This window comes from Cervus canadensis, chromosome 8, assembly GCF_019320065.1.
Source record: "Cervus canadensis isolate Bull #8, Minnesota chromosome 8, ASM1932006v1, whole genome shotgun sequence".
Taxonomy (NCBI): domain Eukaryota; kingdom Metazoa; phylum Chordata; class Mammalia; order Artiodactyla; family Cervidae; genus Cervus; species Cervus canadensis.
Window position 1 is genome coordinate 25,114,460 of NC_057393.1, and position 21,027 is coordinate 25,135,486.

The window sequence follows — 21,027 nt, forward strand, 5'->3', positions numbered from 1 at the left end:
AATGCACCCAGGATATTGTAGACTTGGTATGACAAAAATATAAACTATTTCATTAGTAATTTTTTATATTAAGCATATACTTAAATGATAGTATTTTAGATTTTTAGTTAAATAACATATAACATTATAATTACTTCCACCTGTTTCTTTTTTACTTCTTTTTTTCTTGATTGTAAAATGCCTGTGTAGCTTGTGTTACATATTCATTCAACAAGGGCATTTAAGAAATTATTTGGTATACCATTGTTATTCTGTAAAGATTTACAAGTTGGAAAATACTGAAGAAAATGCAGCAGCTCAAATCATGTTTCCATAATACAATTGAGACTGTTGGAAATAATATTTGTTACCAGATTTATCAGTGAAGAACAACTAAGAAGAAACGTAGTTTATATTTAGAGATACGAAAAAACAACAACAGAACTCTACATGAAAAGAATGTCATAAGAGTAAGGGTGAACACACATAATGAACTACATTAATTGTCAACCTCAACCTTGGATGGAATGGGCTCTGTTATCTTAAAGAGATTCTTATTTGGCCTTCAAGAATTATTTTCTCCCCTGATTGTGTAATTACAGCCATGACAATACTGCACTCTGAGGCAGGGAGTGGACAAGAGTCCCTCGTTAGCAGTAAACTGCTCCAACAGACCAGGAAATGAACAATATTTCCCTGTAGATTTTATGGAGTTGGATGAGGTTGATCCCCATTGGTCTCCAAGGTCTCTTAGTGCCAAAGACTAGAAGGTAAATTTCTCAAATAAATTCTTACTTTCTTTGTTCCCCTTCCAATGTCAAGAAGAGGTTCACGTAGAAGACAGAATGATACACCAGTAGCTTCAAGTGGCCATGGTAAGCTCCAGCCAATTCACATCTGTGTTAACTATACGCATCTCAGACAAGGAAAAACAGGTGTGATACCCTGTTATACTAGAATATAAATCTTTGAATTAACTTGGCACAGGGACTAAATCATGCATATATTTATTTGCTAGATGTAAAGAGAAAACAGAGATACAGTAGCCTGGAGAATAAATGTCAAGCTCTTTAGTCAAGCTCTTTCCTAGCATCTTTACATTTTTATCCCCATTATTTTCCAGGGTCGTCTCACATAAAATAAAATGTACCTCTACTCATCAGACTCTGGTTCTCTTCTCATGCTGGAACTCAGGCATGCCTTACTCCCATGCTCCAATAATTCATCATTTAAACCTACTCATCTGCAAGACTCCCCAGATTCATCAAGTTAGAATTAGCTTTACTGTTACAGTAATTCTAAAACATACAGGAATTATACCTCTCATACAAATTAGACCATGATCACAACCCTATCAGAGTCACTTACATCTTTCCAGTAGATGGTCTCATGCACCAGCCTCATCAAACAAAATACACTTCACAAAAGTGTGTTAATTTAAATAAAACTGAATGTAAAAAGCATGCTGTTTTTTTCCAGCTGCATTACTCAAGGGCATCTAGAGTCCACAAAAATTATAGTGTCTTTGTTAACTGGCCATATGGTACACAATCTCAGTTTCTATGAGAATCTCCAGTGAATAAAGTCAAAGTCTAATGATCCCTAGAGACCAATTAAATTGAGCTTTATCTCCAAATCACAGAATGCATATCCAGGTGCAAAACAGCATCACCCTCTAAAAATCTTCAATATGGTCATGGTCCAGATAGTGTCAGGATACAATTTATTCCCTTGGCATTAAACACCTTTTAGAATCTGAATCCCAACTTCTTATCCAGCATTCATTCTTGTACCTGACAACCGTCTAGTCTACACAATTAGACTGGTTAGCTCATGGACTTAAAAACTTATACCATCTCTCTAACTCTTGGCTTATGTCATTCTTGACATTCCACTTCTTCCCTTCTTCCTCCTGAGAGCAGACATACTGATAGTCAGATTGGTAACATTGAGAAAAAGAACTGGGCAGGTGCAGTGCATCCCTAACTCAACTATTTTTGGAATCTGCCTGCAAAGATCACATCCTCTGTATCACAAGGCTGTGGTGTTATGGAGACAGGCTTCCATATGAGAGCTTTTGATTCACAGGTTCTGCCTGAGACTGGATGGATGAGTTCAATTCTGGGGAGCAGTATTACCAAGAACACCTCCTCCTTCATGCTTTTAAAAGCAATAAAGCTGGCATCCGATCTCCTTTTGTCTCACCCTTTGCTTCTATCTCTATTGTTTTCACTCTTGGGCAGGAAGAAGAGGAAATTCATTTATGGACCCCTTCAGAGCCCAACAAACTAGACTGCAAGCTCCCTGAGGAGAAGGACCCTTGTCTTTCCTGCTTTCCTCATGGACTTGAATACAATACAGGGACACAATCATGAAGGAAGAACAAGGACAACAGAATTGGTTCTAAAGCAGTTACCTTGCCTGATATATCTTGCTTCTATGTGAACGCAATGATACCATGTAATTTTTTTCCCCTCAACAAGACCAACTTCAGCCGAGATTAAAAAAAAAAAAAAAAATCACATGTATCTTGGCACATTCTTCATTTTGATTCATACTCCAGAGCAGAATGTCTGATTGTTCTAAATGACCAAAGAGTTTCAGGAACCTTTTTTTTTTTTTTTTTTTTTTTTTTAGGAAAAGGAACAGCACAGTGGCAAAATGCACTCTATACCATATCAGCAGAGTCTGAGAAACAGGAATTTCTCAACTAAAGGTCATCTGCAGCGACGTCTACCTCCCTTAATGGGCTCTGACCACAGGAGCATGAATAATCCTCTTACCTCTATAGGCTTACTTGTGCAAACAGGAATGGCCTCCATCCTGGGAACATTCATCCAAACCTTCCCACAGATGCGACTTACTGAACAATAACAAAGGTATAGTTCTGCCTCCTGGTGTGATTAGAGGCATGAAAATGTAAGCTTCTCAAAGCCATTTACACTCTTTAGTCATCTCTACTGGTCTTTACAACTTTGGGAAGAAATCTAGGTCATTTCCCAAGCTGGAATCTTGTTGCTAAGGGAATTATTTCAGCACTGGTCTACTTCCTAGAAAATCAGGTTATTTCTTCCCTGACATTCATGTCTCTCCTTTTCATATACTTCTATTCACCCCATGCCCTTTTGCAATCCTCCTTCTACCTTGTAAAATAATTGGGATCTTATATATTTCCATCACTGTTAGTAAATAAGCAACCAACTTAGATACCAGAGTAGGGGATACTGGAATTTTGACATGAGAAGCTCAGACGAGACCACTGTAAAGCAGAAGTCCATGCACCCATCTCTCTTGACAGCCACTCCCACTTCTCAAAGGGGAAAACTCACATGGAAGTCGCTTCTGCAAGCAATCTGCAGCTACCACCCTCAAGAGGCAACTGTGAATGAATGACCTCCGCCAGCACAGTATTTATGGGTCTGATCACAAGCTACTAGTAAATGTTGGAGATAATGAGACACGTCTACTTTGCTCCAATCAATCCATCTAGTTGAAATGGTCAGCCAAGTACTTTCCCTGAGAAAGATCACATACATTGCTACTAGAAGTATAGACATGCAATATATCATTAGGGTTACTCAAACAATTAGGTTGCTTTCTTAATATAGTCTCTAAATGGAGTCACTTGGTTTCCTAGATAAATTATTCTTTGACTGGTGTGTGTGTAAATACGTATATCTATCTATCTATAAACTCAATGAAGGTGATCATATTTAAAAAAAAGAAAATTTCAATGTTAAGTCAAGGCCGGTTCTTTCCCACACATAGGTGTTGGCATCTGGTGGCATTTTAGAGGAGCCTTCACTCCTACCACTGATATTTGCTTATTCTCTTATAAAGTTGCTCATAAAACATGATTTTCCAAATAATTTAAAGCCTATAAATAGTACTAATCCCTCCACCTAGACTTCATAGAAAGAAGCACAGATTTGAAAAGGGTACTTAAGAGAGAACTGACATCAAGTACCTTCACGTCTGGCTTGTAATCACGCTATATTTAAGACATCGATTCTAGCTACCATTTGTTGAAGGCTTATTGAGTCAACTACCACACAAGGTGCTTTGCAAACATTATCCTTCTTTCTCACAATAATTTTATGAGATAGATGTTTTATCCCCACTTTACAGGTGAGGGAATTGAGCCACAGAGAAGTTAAGTCCCTTGCCCCAAATCACCACAACTGCTAAGTGCACAGCTGATATCTGAACTCAGGACTTTATGACTCCAACGCTTGCATTCATATTGTTAGAACTCATGAAAAAGAGAGGCAGATTCAAGTGCAGGATAATGTTGGCTACATACCTCATACAATTCAATAATGATGTTTCCCACCAGACCTCGGCTGCTCTTAATGTTCTCCATGGCCAGGGTGAAGTAGATCCCACGTGTGTCTGAGATGTAGAGGTTGTAAGTGTCATTCTGGTTCCATTCCTGGACCGCTGCAAACACTTGGTTCTCATTGGTACTAATGATGTGCATGTCCTGTAAGAAGATGGAAAGCCCGTAAGGCAGCAGATCTCCATATCTCCTTGCCCACTGGGACCCAGAGTAATTACCATGACTTATGAAATGGCTGAGGAAAAGCTTGAGTTATAGGCAATGTTAAACAATTCTTTGTTGGGCCAAGGCTATAAAGTATGAGCTTCATGATTTCTGCTCCTTGCTAAGTGACAGTAAGATGGGTGTAAGGGGCTTTGGTGGGTATCATTTTCCATGGCTTCAAGGGATTTATCCACTTTCATTTTTTATTTTTATAACTGAAAGTTGGTGTTAGTGCTAACAGAGACATACAACCTTGTATGAGGAAACCCACACATGAAAAAAAAAGACAGGGCCTCTCCCTTCACTCGATCTTAATTTATGGTTTCAACATTTTTAGGACAGTGGTTTTCATACCTTTCTTGGGAATCTTCAGATGGGGATTGAAAGAAGGGTGGCCCAGAGGCACAGCCAACGGGTGGGGCTCTGGGTTTCCAAATCTGTTTCAAACATACCAGCACTACTTAGATTTGTTATGTCATGGATTTCTGTGTAATATTTTAGGAGTAATAGATTGAAGGGCGGGGGTGGGGGGGTTCTACTGCTAATAGAATAATAATTGAAATACATGGATTATAGAGGAAAGGATATTTAACCTTGAATTCAGGGTTCTGGGTCATAATAGTGTGGGTGGGGGGGTTCTACTGCTAATAGAATAATAATTGAAATCCATGGATTATAGAGGAAAGGATATTTAACCTTGAATTCAGGGTTCTGGGTCATAATAATGTTCTACTATAAGCCAGTTGTATGATATTGGGTGTGTCAGCTTCCCTGAGCTTCCATTTTCTCACTGAACAGAGTGAAGAGGTTAAGCTACCAATAAAAACAGCTAACATTTGGGCATACCCTAAGTCATCTAAATGCATTATTTCAATTTAAAAAAATCCAAATAATTCTACAGTGGAGGTAGCATGATTATTTCCATTTTGCTAAGAAATAAAATATGGCACACAGGAGGTTTACCAACTTGCTTCAGATTATATAACTCATAAGTAGTCAAACCATAGTTTGAACCACTGTGACACGACTCTAACCTAATTGTTAGCTTCTACCTAGGTGTATGAAAGTGAAAGTGAAGTCGCTCGGACGTGTCGACTCTTTGTGACCCCATGGACTGTAGCCTACCAGGCCCCTCCCTCCATGGGATTCTCCAGGCAAGAATAATGGAGTGGGTTGCCATTTCCTTCTCCAGGGGATCTTCCTGACTCAGGGATCGAACCCAGGTCTCCTGCACTGCAGGCAGACCCTCTAAACCAGAAGTTGCAAATGAATGACCCATGAAATGAATATGAATCACAATTGCTTGGTTTGACTATTATTGCTATTGTTGTTCAGTCACTAAGTCCTATCTGACTTTTTCACAACCCCATGGATTGAAGCCCGCCAGGCTCCTCTGTCCATGGGATTTCACAGACAAAAATACGGAGTGGGCTGCCATTTCCTTCACCAGGAGATCTTCCTGACCCAGGGATTGAACCCATATCTGCTGCATTGGCAGGTGGATTCTTTACCTCTAAGCCACCAGAGAAACCCTTGGTTTGGCCAAGCCTCTACCATATACCTGAAAATGTAATATTTTAGATTGAGTCAGTACTTATTGAAGTCTTAGCCTTGCATACCCAAAGATTCCTATCATCTGCCTTTATATATTAATGTTACCATCTTTATCCTTGAAGCCACTTTAATTTGTATTCCTAATTCCTAATTCTAATTGTATTTAGAAGTGACTGGATCATTTCTAAAATCATTTCTAATAGTTCAGAATTCAAAATAGTTTTCAAAACCCAGTTTGCATATGTGGCTACGAATAGTACAAATATTATCACAAACTCAAGTCATTACCTAAATAACTTATACTGTCAGGAGGAAATGTTGACCTGGATAAACATTTGACAAAACAAGAGTAAATTTTAAAATGAATAACTATTAATATACAAGTGTATATGCCAAGGAGTAATAGCATGCTGGAAAAGCAAAAGAGAGACATCCTTGTCACTGATGCAGAAAGTACTGGTGACAGGGACACAAGCAAGTGAAGTGGCAGTAAGTAAGCAAGCAGGGTAGATCTAGCCTTTACCTTATTTGACCAACCTTTCCCAGAAATGGTTTCAACAAAAAAAACAGGAGCAGCCATGGCTGGAATATCAGAACCATGGAGAGCTCCTCCGAGCTGATTTTAAAAAGAAGCAAACTCGTTTGATTTGGACAGCTCTGAGGTGGGAAAAGGAAGAAAGCGAGTTCTGGATCTTTTACTGGAGATCCGCTGTGGAATCTCAGCCTCTAGCCTTGGACTTCCGAGGTCACCTTGACTAAGCCCTCACTTGCTCTGCTCCTTTGTGTTTACACACCTTGTAGAATCGCAGGTTCCTGCGGAGGTGCTTGAAAACGGAAACGAGGCTCACTCTTAAAAGCCGTCTGATGAAGTCATGTTGTGTTGGTGTGGAATGAAAACCCAGGAACCCAGTAGGAGGGGAAATAGCAGCTGCAGGAAATTCGGATTAAATTCACTTACCCTGTTAAAAATGTAATAGAAATGCTTGGCTTTCCCCAGATGTTTTGGTCATAAAAATGAATGAGCTAAGTTATTTTAGACTAAACTAATGTAAAAAGAAGTAGGGGGGTGCAGAAAAAAAGCAACTTAAAACACCGGGGCATGGTCAGGATTAGAAGCAGCCAGATTTGCTGTGAGTGCATCTTAGTTTAGACCTACACTGGGACTGTGTCACCTGGTGAGCAGGAATTCCAGGCTCTAGGATGAGAGTCTACTCTCTAGTATATAGAGTTAAGGGATTTCTCTTTGAGAATTCCTTAGCTAATCAAAGCCACTTAGCTAATAAATTATGTTACTAAGATTTGAGCCTAAGACTACCTAGAGAAGTTAAACTCCTTACCAATGGGTGTATAATGCAGTGTGCGTCAGTATGACCTGGAGCTCCTGAGAGCATGCAGACTCATGGGATCCAATGCCTGAGATTCCGATTCAGTGTATCTGGTGTGGAACCTAGGGTTCTACCACCTGAACAACCCTCCAGATGATGCTGGTGCATGCAATCTAGGGTGTCAATTTTTGAAAAACTCTGAACGATGTGTCACCTCTCCTAACAAGTCTTAGAGTTGAACAGGGGTCAACCAAGAATCAGAATATTAAGTCTCCCAGAAAAACAACAACAAAAAAGCATTGTTACTTAAAATTGGTCCAATAGGAATCTGAATGACAATAAAACTTATTTCTTTCATCTTGCTACTCCAATCTAATTTCAAAGCATGTGTCACTTCCTTATTTAAATGATTATAAATAACACTCCCTCTACACCTTCCCAATACAGTCACTAGGAAAAATCATAGTTGTCTTTTGAAAAATCTAAACTTACAACTTCCTAGGTGAATAATAATAAAAATACCTCTGTGTTATTGAAACATTTTCTTTAACCTGGGCCCAATATAACTTCATTCTTGTGCCAAACACCATATATAAATACAGAGAGGAACAAAAAATAGGACCTGGCTTCAAGAAGATGTCCACTTGGTGGTAGAGACATCACAAACTTGTGTAGCCTTTTGTAAACTTGACTAAGGACTACAACAGACATCCTGAAAATGGTGAAAGGAGTGCAAAGACTTAGAGGTGAGAGAGAGGATGGAGCATTCAAGGGATTGTATGGAACCTAGAAGAGCCTGAAGGCAATTTTCCGCTGAGGATGATGAAGATAGAGAGTGGTCACATTACAAGGGGTTCTGTATGGTACAGTGAAGTTCTACCCTGAAGAGGGTACAAAGTTGACACAAGATTTGAAGCAGAAGGAGAGGATTAGAGTTGGTTAATGCATAGATTTTGTTTAAGATGATCGAGTTCTCTACGTGATAATATTCAGTGTGGAAGCACTGTGAAGATTTAAGTGGATTTAAGTGGGGGCGATGCTAGAGGCAAGGAGAAGCCTTAAAAGGTCATGGCAACCATCTAGGCAGGGGCGCACAAGGGCTGAACTGAGGAAGTAGATTCTCTATAAAAACCCTATGGAATGAACTGGTGAGGTAGTAACGAGATGGCATCTACAGGGGCTAAGGCAGAAGGCCATATCTTTAATATCTCAGATATCTGAATTACAAAATTTTCTATTTTTTCTTAGAGTACTCATTACAGTCAAGATTGATAATCACATCTATTGAACATCACTTGTGTGATGTCTGCCTCTCTCATTAGACTCTAAGCTCCCAGAGAGCAGAAGCTATGTCTCCCTTATTTATTAGTTTATTTTTAGCACTTACCAGAGTATCTAGCATGTGTTAGACATCCAAGAAAAGCTTCCTGAGTAAATAAATGGAGTAAATAAGTAAACATGTGAGAGGGAGGAGATAGAAGGGACCAAAGGGAGAGACTCTGAGCTCAGTTGTTAAATGGGACCATTAAGGGGATGTACCTCTAACAGGCAGTTAACAATGCAGTTCAGAATTTAATGCACAGATAAGCATAGGAGCTATAGATATAGAACTCATTGGTATGAAGAGAAGGAATGAGGTCACTCAGGAACCATGAAGGATGCAAGGAGAACTCAGGAACATCAACATTTTAAGGATAGCAAGGGAAGGGGATCCAGGAAAGGAAATCAGGGGAAAAAAAAAAAAAAACCTGTCAAAGGGAATCTACACACCAAGTATTAATTTTTCTCCCACCAGTGTCAGATGCACCAGAGAGGTTTAAAAAAAGAAAAAAAAGATAAAGATATGGAGATGTCTGGTTGGATTTGGCATGTAGGCAGTAACAATGGCTAACAGAGTTTTAGTGGAATAGTGGAGAGATGGATATGGGAGAACTTGAACTAGCAGCAAGTTCAAGAGTGAATAAAAGTGAGAAAAGAGGTTAGAACTACAGATGATTCTTTAGGAAATAAGGCTGTGACACAGCAAGGAAGGCTAAATCAGCATTTGGGGAAATGCAAAAATTAAGGAAAACAATCCTAAGGAAATTAAGGAAATGGTTATTATCACTATCATTATAATAAATTATCTGAAACTTATTTCCCCCCTCCTCTTTCATTATTCAAAGTGGGATTAACCATAGGATTCATGTGAGCAGATGCAAGGAGAACTCAGGAACATCAACATTTTAAGAATGTCAAGGGAAGGGGATCCAGGAAAGGAAACCAGAAGAAAAAAGTGGGGTTTCTACTATCAGAAACAAACCCAGGCTCAGATAAGGAGAGATTTTATTTGAAAAAAACTATTGTAATAGGAAAAGCACTCTGATCAAAATATCTGCAAGCACCCCCAGAGTGAGGGCAGAAAAGAATCACTTGTATTAGGAGAAGTAAAGCAAGGCTGGAATTAACTGTGGGGAATGAGGTGAATAGGCAGACAGGAAATTGTTTTCCTTAAGGTCAGGTGATTCTCAGAAGAAAAGTCAGACTTAAATTTGGTCCAGTTGAATTAACAAGCATTTGATCCAGATTGGTCGGTGGGGACAAATGGTTCAGCTAATCATTTATGAGGAAAAGGACAGGAATCTGGTCTTGCCAAAGGTAAACACGAGGAACATTTAAGAGAAAGCAGGGGTGGGGGGTTTGCAGTAAACCATGTTAGGGAACACAAAGGGGTAGGAGGATTTACTAAATGTTGCTGTTTTCCAGGAATTTGGAGTGCAAGTCAAGTTCAACATTGTCATCAATGAACTGAGTTCCAAGTAAAAATAAACCAGCAAAAAACAATTTTTTTTCTCTTGCAGAAATGACTGTTAGAATAGGAAGTCAAGAATAAGTCCAGAATCTAAGAGACAAGTGGAGGTCTATGAGACTCAGAGTGGTCCAGTGAGGCAAGCAACTCTGAAAGCAAGGGAAGCCTGGGATATGATCCCACCAGGAACTCACCTGGCAGGCTAAGAGCATCAGCAGTATTTCCCCTGATCACAAGTGTTGCTTAGACTTGCCCAGCACTTTATGCTTTACCAACAACAAGTCATTTGCTGCATCTGCACAACTTTGCCACATGGTATTATGATACCCATTTCACAGATGAGAAGATCTGGGCTCATAGATGAGCAGGTGGCAGAGCTGGAACGAAAGCCCTGGTTTCTGTTCATTCTCTTCATGAGCTCCATTGTGTTTTCCCGAGGCTGCCAGGGCTCCCATCATCTGGCTCCAAGCCCTCTGCGGGTGCGTGCTTTTCATTACAGTGGCCTGAGAATGCCAACTCGATGTCCAAGGGCTGGGTCATGGAAGACTCAGCACGAGGTTGCTGCCCCTAGTAAAGCTGCTCATTATTAATGGCCTTCATTTCCTTCCCTGCAAAACATTCCAAAGCCAAGGAGTGCCCCAGGAGAGCATATTCTGAACAGACTGGGAGTAGGGGTGTGAGGGCAATGATGACAGGGAGCTTTTCTGTGTTTTTGTGTTTAAGCAAGATGCCCAGCAGCAGCTGTGGCACTACTTGGAATGGCAACAACTTGTTTAAAAGCCATTTCAATTTTTAAACAATGGAAAGAACCAATCTCCTTCCACCCACTCTGTCCTCACATCCTAGTCTGAGGTTACAAAAATCCGGGTCAATGCCGACTAATAAAAGGGATCAATAACCATCCAGCTATTTTCACAGCAGCCCTCATATTAATGAGAAGCTGTTCTGGATGAAGTTCTATCAAAGGAGCTGCATGGATGGTAGTCCATCACAGTAAATTGCCATGGGGCTGCTAATCATTAATGGAGTGTTCTAGGGTTGTGATCGATGCCAGGCTTCATTTGTTCCCACCTGCAGCCATACTGCCTAGGGGAGCAAACTGTTTGTTTTCCTGAGAAGGTTAAAAATACATAAAATAGGCATACATAAAGAAACACAATAGGTGCTACATGGAGAATGTGGTTTAGAAAGTTCCTGAGACTCTTTTCCTGAGCCAATACATGGAAATCACCAGATTGCTGCTAAAGGTCATTCTCATGATCATGAACTTCCCCTTCTTCATGTTCTGCGAGCAGGGTACCTCTTTCCTGCTTGGGTTTAGAATAGCTAATGGGTACATCCTGCAACCATGATCCTATACAATGGTCCTATAAAGTCAATCACAAAGTCGTTACAGAAAGTGAGAGATTAATGCCTGTGGCCCCTGGGGCTACTTACTATGATCCCTGCCAAAGTCTCCATCTCTTCTATGCAACCCCTTCCCTTGACATGGCCTTCTAGTTTGTTAAATAAAGCATGTGCACACGTGTGTGCATGCTAAGTCACCTCAGTTGTGTCCGACTCTTTTAACCCTATGAACTGTAGCCCACCAGGTTTCTCTGTTCATGGGATTCTCCAGGCAAGAATACTGGAGTGGGTTGCCATTTCCTCCTCCAGGGGATCTTCCCAAACCAGGGATCATTTCTTACATCTCCTGCACTGGCAGGCAGGTTCTTTACCATTAGCGCCACCTGGGAAGCCTTCTCTTAAAATAGGGCCAGTGTATGTATTTTCTACCAGCTTCCTGAACACTTATTTGCAGGGTTAACTCATCTTCCTTGGATCATCTTAAGCATCACTTTCTTTAGAAAACTAGCCCTCACTACCCATATTTGGTGAGCTTCAACCATCATGTCACAATGGACCTTGAACTTCTGTGCCTATTAACACCTCTCATACCCACAATTGCTTGTTTACCATCTCTACCAGAATACAAACTTTATGAAGGTAGAGAATGTTTGTGTCTTATTTACCATTCTAACCACAAAGCTTAGTTTGATGCATGGCACTGAGTAAAAACCTAAATGGAAGGAAGACAAGATCAATGGGTGAATAAAGGAAGGGAAAAAATGAATGAATATGTGCATGATTATATGAATAAATGAATGGATAAAAGCAACTAGGGGTAGATGGTTATCTACCTTCTTATCTCATAATCCATTCTACCTCTGTACTCATTTCACTTCTCATGATATGCTTCCTAGCATCAGCTTGGAGAGCTAAGTCTTTGTAACTTTACATTTGATATATGTCCAACCTGAAAATTTGCTTGCATCCTCAATAGGTGATTCAATTAAAGCCTGCCCATGTTCACACTGACGTTCTAAGATCTGTCTCCTCCCAGGAGCCACTGTTTACAAGGGATGAGGTCCACAGAGTAAGTGTCATGATTTTCCAAAACAGGAGTTAAAATGCCATGATTCGATATTAACATTATAGTAAATTATTCCTTTTTAATTACTCATTGCGGCAGAAGGGAGTGGAAGTACAAGCAGTGCATTTATATTTAGCATTAAAATGTAGAGAAAAGCATAAAAGACATGGGACTCACCTGTGCACCTTACATATATATAAGTATATGTAGCCCCAGGGGCCATGGGCATTAATTTATCATTTTCTATAACATCTGTAATTGACTTTATTAGGACCATTGTATAGGATCACAGTTGTAGGATGTACCCATCAGCTACAGTCTCTCTCAGACACACAGACACACACACATATATGTGTGTGTGCATATAAAGTTTCTACCTAGGCCATTCTGAGTCTGGCCTTCTATTCATCAGTAAGGCCCTTGTGAAAGACAGGGACACACAGAAGAGATTCCAAAGCTAGTGTTCCTTTCACTACCAGTCCTGGGAAACGACCCAAGGTTATACTGTATGTTTGAGTCATAGGAAATCAAAACTCTTGCCTGGGTATCCTGCTGGGAGGGGAACACAGAACCCAGAATCACTGACATCAGCAGAGGCCAAACCCTCAGTGGTAAGTCAGGCTGAATGCCTGCTGTCTCCCAGAAAGGGATCAAACCTTCCGCAGCCCAACAAGACAGCCTCTCCCTGCCGCTTTGTCTGGCAGGCCCCAGGGCAGCAGGTGATGAATACCTTGGGCAGCGAGTACTTGGGCAGCTTTATTTGAGCGAAGGCCTCTCTCCGGTAGGACACGTAGTAGCTGGCTCTTCCACCAGCTGTTACCTGGATAATGGGGAAACACAGAAAGGTCAGATGGGGCTACAGATCCAGTGCAAGGTGGATCTCCATCAATAACCACAGGAGGTTTGTGACAACCTTTAAGGGTTCCCTGTTGCCTTTGATCCTCCAATCCCACGGCACCCTAAGTTACTCCCATGTCACAGCACTTAGACAATAAGTGAGCAATTCCAGCAGTCTTTCCCCATGGCTGGGGAAAGCATCTAGGGGAGCAGGGGCTCTCTACTTGGTCACTATGCTCTGAATTCATACACAATAAACATTTTCAACAGAAAACAGAGAAACTATTGATATGGGCTATACTCACGATCTACATATTCTATTCTTTTTTTAAAAACAGTTTTTAATACATTGCAATGATGACATGATTATCAAAGAAACTTTTTTCTGAATCTGGATAATTACTATTGCTCAAAGTTCTTGTTACTTTGCAATTAATTTCACTTCCCATCTGAGCACATTTTTTCCCCTTTATTTTTACAAATCCATGCACTGAACAGATACTTGTTGATTCTTTTCATGTGCAAGTTAATTAAAGGCATCAAAAGTCAAAGAAAGAACTCTGGATTTGAAAATCAGAAATCCTAAGCCTGAATCTCAGTTCTACTAGTTCATGACTGGTGACGTCAAGGTCTGAAACCCCACTAGAGAAAAGATGGATTCTTAGTGGAACCCAGAAACCACAGCAAGAAATGGTCCTCTGGCCTGCACTTGCTGGAAAGCCTGCCAGCATGGCATAGCTCTGCAGATGGCTGCTCTTGGTCCAATTACCCTAACTCAGGGGAGATTAATATTCACAGGAGAAGACAACATAGCCTGTTCAGAGAAAATAGCAGGGAGACAATAGCAGCCAGGCTTCTGTGCTGAGGAGGCAATTACTGGGGGCACAGGCTCTGTGCTCACTAAGGCCCCAGCACTTGCTGGAGACAGGCCAGTCCCCCAAATCTGGTCCAACCCTGGTGCCCATCCATAGCGGCTGCTGAGAGTGGGAGGTTGTTACATTTCTAGTGAAAGCCACCCATCGCTCCTCACTCTGAGGCATGGCATCTCCTGTGGCTCCTCCTTAACCTGTGCAGATTGGAAGCCCACAGAGCAGGCACCACGAGCTGCCAGGGAGAGCAGATGTTCCAGTCAGTGTGAGGGCAGAGCTGTGAAAAAAACCTGGTGCAAAGACTTAGGCTGGAAACCAATAGGAGAGACCAGCTTTCTGCCTAATGGTCATTGCTGCCCTCACATCTCTATTTTCTAACTAGAATCACTCTTGTCTTGTATTCCAAGACCTTTTTTTTTTTGCTTTTTCTGGGTAAGACATCTGTTCTGAATCTATGTTGTTCTTTGTCAACTTAGAGGTGGGACGTTGACAGATTAAGATCAATGGGTTGCAGAGAACTTTTTTTTTTTTTTCTTTTTAAAATAAATCTCAATTGCATAGAATCTGGTTAAAATGTAACCCTTGGTTCTAAACACAGTCACCATTAATCCTGGCAATTATTTGCTTCTTTAGTTTGCTATTTATTTGCTTCTTTAATTTGGTTTTACTTTTAATTGTAAAACTAACACATGCAAACATACCTGCAGACCCAAGAAGCAGATCAGTAGTTCTGAAAGTTCAGGATGCACCAGAATCACCTGGAAAGCTTGTTAAAATTCAGACTGTGGGCCCCACCCATGGAGCCTCTGATTCAATCAGTCTGGGTGGGGTTCAAGAGTTGCCTTTTCTAATAAGTTTCCAGATGATGTTGAATGCTGCTGGTCTGGGGACCACACTTAGAGCAGCACTGAAGCAGAACTTTAATGCCAACTGACAAACAGCTCTGTGCCTCTCTGCTCCTCACCTGTCTTGAACCCTGCCTCCCTCTCAGATGCAGCTACTTTCCTGAATTTTGTGTTTAGTGATGATAAATTTTTTTTTTAACCAAGGTGAAATTCACATAAGAGAAAATTAACCATTTTAAAGTGTACAATTCAGTGACAATTAGCATATTCACAGTGTTATATTACCACCACCTCTTATAGTTTTAAACCATTTTTATCACCCCCACAAGAAGACCATTTGCCCAGTGATAAAGCTTTTAAACCCAGAACACATCCTCTGGTTACCTATCAAATGCTTAAAAATCAGTTCTCTATAAGACATCCTGAACCTCACCATCCTCACCTTTAGTGAATGAGCCCAGCATCAGAAGAGGCAATTCCCAGCACTAACGCTGGCCAGAACTCAGCAACTAAAAACACCTTTCCCCAAGAGATCCAGTCACCTCCATAAGGAGCAAGATGACAGCTCCGCCAGACTTCTCATCAGTAGCACAGAGCAAGGCCGGTGGGGTTTCCAAATTACCGAGGGTTGAAGGAAAGCAAAGCGGTCCCCTTGAGAGTACGTTCAGTCCCACTGACGCTGGAACTCAGCCCAGCTGTGCCTGTTATAGCCCTATTCAAGCACAGACTCCCTCTCTCTCTCTCTCTCTCTCTCTCTCTGTTAAGCTCACACATACCACCCGGGAGAGTTTGCACTTAAGTATATCATAAAGATGGAACTACACTTCAGAAATACCGTGGAATAATCTGAAGTATTAAACGGCTGCACAAGGCCCAAGGAGCGCAGAGGCTATCTGCTACCTCTGACATCACAGCATCCCCCAGAGACACCCAGCGGGCTCCTGCAGCCCTTCCTCCGTCCCAGTCATGCCACCGGCTGTACTGCAGAAGCCAGCCTGAGGCTTCACACCTCCTGCAAGGCCCAGGAGTCCACGGGCCTCGGTGTGGACAGCACCATTCCAACTTCTCCCTCCTCTTAATTCCTGAATTTTGTTATTTCCATTTCTACAGCACTTTCAACATTTACTCCTATGGTGTACATATACCTATAGTGATCCCTCCATGTCTTATTATAAGGTTATAACTTCTTAATTCCTAAATAATGCTGGTCTCATGGCAGGCAATCAGTGGATGCATGATGATAAAAATAATGATAAAATTGTCATCAATTGGGTTCATCTTCCATGCTCCAGAACTGCAGGTAGCCCTTATATAAATTATCTATTAATAGTTTAACCCCACTGACAACCCTTCAGAGTCTATGGAATGACTTGCCCAAGATAAGACAAGTATGAACCTAGTAAAGTTTGGCTCTAAACCTGCTCTCCTCCTCCTGTGACTGACAAGTCCTCTGTTCATCTTATTCATGTCATCAGTTGTATTGTAATTTCAGCACTACATTTCCTTGATTCCAATGTCTTTAAAACATGTTCTTTTAAATCTCTATAATTGACATGTGTGTATATAGTTACATTCCCAGAAAATCTATCATGGCATTGATGCTACATCTTAAAAATGATGTCTTCTTAGAAGAGAAGAGGTGAGTTAATAAAAACAAGAAGAGCAGTAATTACCATGCAGTGAAAACTTACAACATGGAAGATGCTACAGTAAGCAGTTTCTAAACCATACCTCATTTACACACACACACACACACACACACATATACATTATATTATATATTCCTGACCCATAGAGGATATAGTCTCTATAGGTCAGGAAATAGAGGCTAAGAGGTCACTAATTTGTCCAACAACATACAGCCCTTCATTGACCCAGCCATGCACAATTCCAGCCTATGCTTGAACACATAACTAGGAATGAACACATCCCCAAAAATATCAGGCATAGGGCAGGAGGTCAGTACTTAACTAACTGAACAATGAAGTGTGATTCATTCACTTAACCGGAGAGCCTTCAGATTCGATTTTCTCTGTTGTTTAGTGACTAACGGTGGCTACAGGGAAGCACCCGCCAGCCCTGCCCAGTCCCTGCTGGTCCCAGGGACTCCCCTCCACACAGAAGCTCTAGCGCTGCCCCTGGGGAGCAGAGTCCTCCCAGCCCTGCATGATACCAGCCTAGTGCATTTGCTGCCTCTCTGCTATTAACTGTGTGGTTCTCTGGCAATCACACAAGGAAGGAATAAAGTTTAGCAACTATTAATCTATTTTGATGAACTTTTCTCTTCCTTACAAGCAAATTTGCTGGCACTGTAAATCCCAGTGATTATTACCGCTTTCCCTTTCAGTGACACCTTTTATTTTACATTTGATAAATGTCATCCAATTATTTGCTCTGGGCCCATCCGTCATGCTAAACACAGAATTAGCTGGGTCTTTTCCTCACTAATGACTGGCTCGTTAATCTGATTTTCTGGATTTCCATTTTACAGGTTTAATTGGGCTCCTGGCCAGTGAAAATGATTCCTTTGGACAAATGCATTGGCCATTAAACACATCTGTCTCTTCTGACTTGTTCTCATGCCTGCTGTAACCAAGTCTAAACCAACATATCCTTTATTTTTTCCATTTCTGCTTGCTTCTGGATGATGACTTGTCTTGGAGGAGAGAAAGAAATCTGCCCCTCAAAATTGGAACCAGAAGGCCTTGAGTCATATTGAACCTTTTTCTGTCACAGAGAGAAGAAAACTTGTAATGTCTCTGGAATTCATAAGTGGACATATGGCTTCTGAGAAGAGAAGTAGAAACTAACATGTTCAAATATCTATCATGTAATGAGCGCTTCAGATTCATTTTACTATTCAATATCCACAATAAATATATTACTGTTATTATTGTTTAAACCATTTTTAGTACCCTTACAAGGTAAAAATATTAATAATTTTTTGAGCATTTATTATATGCCAGGCACTATTCAGTATGAACCAGCTTTCTGATTTATAATCAGGTGAGGAACTGAGGCATAGGGAACTTATGCCATACGCTCAAAGACACACAGCAAGTAAATGCTGGAATTGGAATTTGAACCCAAGTTTATGTGACTGCAAACCTTATTCTGGTCCCTCAGACAATTTGGAGTTTCCATACCTCTCCGTGGAAAGGAATGAATCCTTGTCACTCAACTCCCAGTTTCCCAGTTAAGATACCCACCAACAAGGCAGATCTTTCATGTCAGTTCCCTGTCCCTGAGAAATCAAGGTTCTGTTGTTGCATAGGAGTCAATGGTGCTGCTATTGGAATTGGTGAATAAAGAGGGGTCATAATGGAAATAAATTCAGCTTACACAAGAGCCGTCACCTTCATAGGAATTGACATTTAGAAGTTTTTCCAGCTATAGGACCTTGCTAGGTCCAGGATGATGTGAAGAACATAAGACAAGAGAAATGACCACCTTTATGGGCATACATTACTTATTTCTCTTGCAGCCTTTGCATTATTCCCTCCTTCTTAAAAAATGAAAGGGGACAGTCGAGTTGTTAAGATGCACAATTAACTTTTCCAATTTCTTTGCTCATTAATTCTATTCAGATTATTTAAAATACATTTTGATGTTGTTAGACCTTTCTCTTCTTCTCCTCCTACATAATTCCTTTAAAGATCATATTTCTTCTACAAGGACAAAGAAGCAGGCTTCTGACTACCAGGTCACAAGAGTCAATAAATAGCCCCTGGTCTCATTAGGATGTGGCTCTATGTGTCAGGATAGCCTGGGAGCTTCTACATGGTAGGTTACATCACCTCTGTCATCTTGAGCTCATTTTCTGAAAGCTTTCTGCTAAGGCACTGCACTGTGTGTCTGAACCAGAACTGGGTACAGCTTTTGGAGCAAGAAGACACCTATCAGCAAGCCATCTCCCCTGCTAGACTGTTTGATGTTGAATTTAATGTTTGTCAAACTGGTGTTTGCTTGTTTTATGTCCTGGAGGCTCTAGGCTACTAATGAACTATGCAGTTTTATCTGCCTGTTTCTAGAAGGAGTGGGTCTAATGCCTAACAACACTCCTGCTGAGGCTGAACCTTTTTGAAACAGATTTTCCCATACAAATTTTTTATGGGGGCCCCAACATAGCCCCGAAAATAGCTTCATCAAGAATAGATTTGGGATAAGACAGTTGATGTGAAGCCAGTATTGCTCTGTGTATGAGTGTGTGTGCACACAGGCATGTGGAGGGGCAGTGTTGGAGGAAAGGCATGTCCACCACACAACCGGCCAAAAACTACTGACAGAGCAACTGCCCAGTCACCAGCCCTGCCAAGAGACTTCTTGGAGCCTTCACCAGCTATGGGGAATGCTAGCAAGGTGCAGAACAGGGGGTGGGTTAGAAAAGCATGTTACAAAGACCATGTCTAGACCATACACAACACTACAATAAGAATCAGAAGGCCTAGCTTTCTGAGATTGTTTTTCAAATACAGTAAAGGGGTTAGACTTGCTAAGTTTCCAATTATCCATTGTCAAGGAAGACTCTTCTGATTGTTAAGCATTATAGTACATCAGTTAGGATCTCAGACATGTGTTTGAATCCTGCTTCTGTCATATGCTGGTTTGGTGACCTTGAACAGGTAATTTAATCTTCCTAATTTCTTCTTCTGGGAAATGGAGATATTAATGTTGAGTTCATTTCAGTTGCTCAATCATGTCTGACTCTTTGTGACCCCACGGACTGCAGCACGCCAGGCTTCCCTGTCTATCACCAACTCCCAGAGCTTATTTGAACTCATGTCCATTGAGTTGGTGACACCATCCAACCATCTCACCCTCTGTTGTCCTCTTCTACTGCCATCAATCTTCCCCAGCATCAGGGTCTTTTCCAATGAGTTAGTTCTTTGCATCAGGTGGTCAAAGTACTGAAGTTTTAGCTTCAGCATCAGTCCTTCCAATGAATATTCAGGACTGATTTCCTTCAGGATTGACTGGTTTAATCGTCTTGCAGTCCATGGGACTCTAAAGAGTCTTCTGCAACACCACAGTTCAAAAACATCAATTCTTTGGCACTCAGCTTTCCTTATGGTCCAACTCTCACATCCATACATGACTACCGGAAAAACCATAGATTTGACTAGATGGACCTTTGTTGGCAAAGTAATATCTCTGCTTTTCAATATGCTGTCTAGGTGGGTCATAACTTTTCTTCCAAGGAGCAAGTGTCTTTGAATTTCATGGCTACAGTCACCATCTGCAGTGATTTTGGAGCCCAAAAAAACAGTCTGTCACTGTTTCAACTGTTCCCCCATCTACTTGCCCTGAAGTGATGGGACTGGATGCCATGATCTTAGTTTTCTGAATGTTGAATTTTAAGCCAACTTTTTCACTTTCCTCTTCCACTTTCATCAAGAGGCTCTTTAGTTCTTCGCTTTCTGCCATAAGAGTGGTGTCATCTGCGTTATCTGAGGTTATTGATACTTCTCCCAGCAATCTTGATTCCAGCTTGTGCTTCATCCAGTCTGGCATTTTGCATGATGTATTCTGCATGTAAGTTAAATAAGTAGGGTGACAATATACAGCCTTGACGTACTCCTTTCCCAATTTGGAACCAGTCTGTTGTTCCATGTCCGGTTCTAACTGTTGTTTCCTAACCTGCATGCAGATTTCTCAGGAGGCAGGTCAAGTAGTCTGATATCACCATCTCTTGAAGAATTTTCCACAGTTTGTTGTGATCCACACAAAGGCTTTGACGTAGTCAATAAAGCAGAAGTAGATGTTTTTCTGGAACTTTCTTGATATGTTATCATGATGATTGAATCCACCATGGCATGTAAAGAGTTTAACCTTAAACCTGGCACATGCTAAGTACTCAATGCCTATTACCTGTCC

At 41.0% G+C, this 21,027-nt stretch overlaps 1 protein-coding gene across 1 annotated transcript in view; it reads right to left on the bottom strand.

Moving 5' to 3' along the window:
* The window catches only part of SORCS3 (sortilin related VPS10 domain containing receptor 3), a 619,218-nt gene that overhangs the window by 105,890 nt on the left and 492,301 nt on the right, over nucleotides 1–21,027 (bottom strand). The window contains exons 8-9 of the mRNA XM_043477073.1: nucleotides 13,333–13,422; nucleotides 4,283–4,462 (exon numbers count right to left, since the gene is read on the bottom strand). Of these exons, the coding sequence (XP_043333008.1) occupies nucleotides 4,283–4,462; nucleotides 13,333–13,422 (270 nt within the window). The remainder of the gene's footprint in view (nucleotides 1–4,282; nucleotides 4,463–13,332; nucleotides 13,423–21,027) is intronic.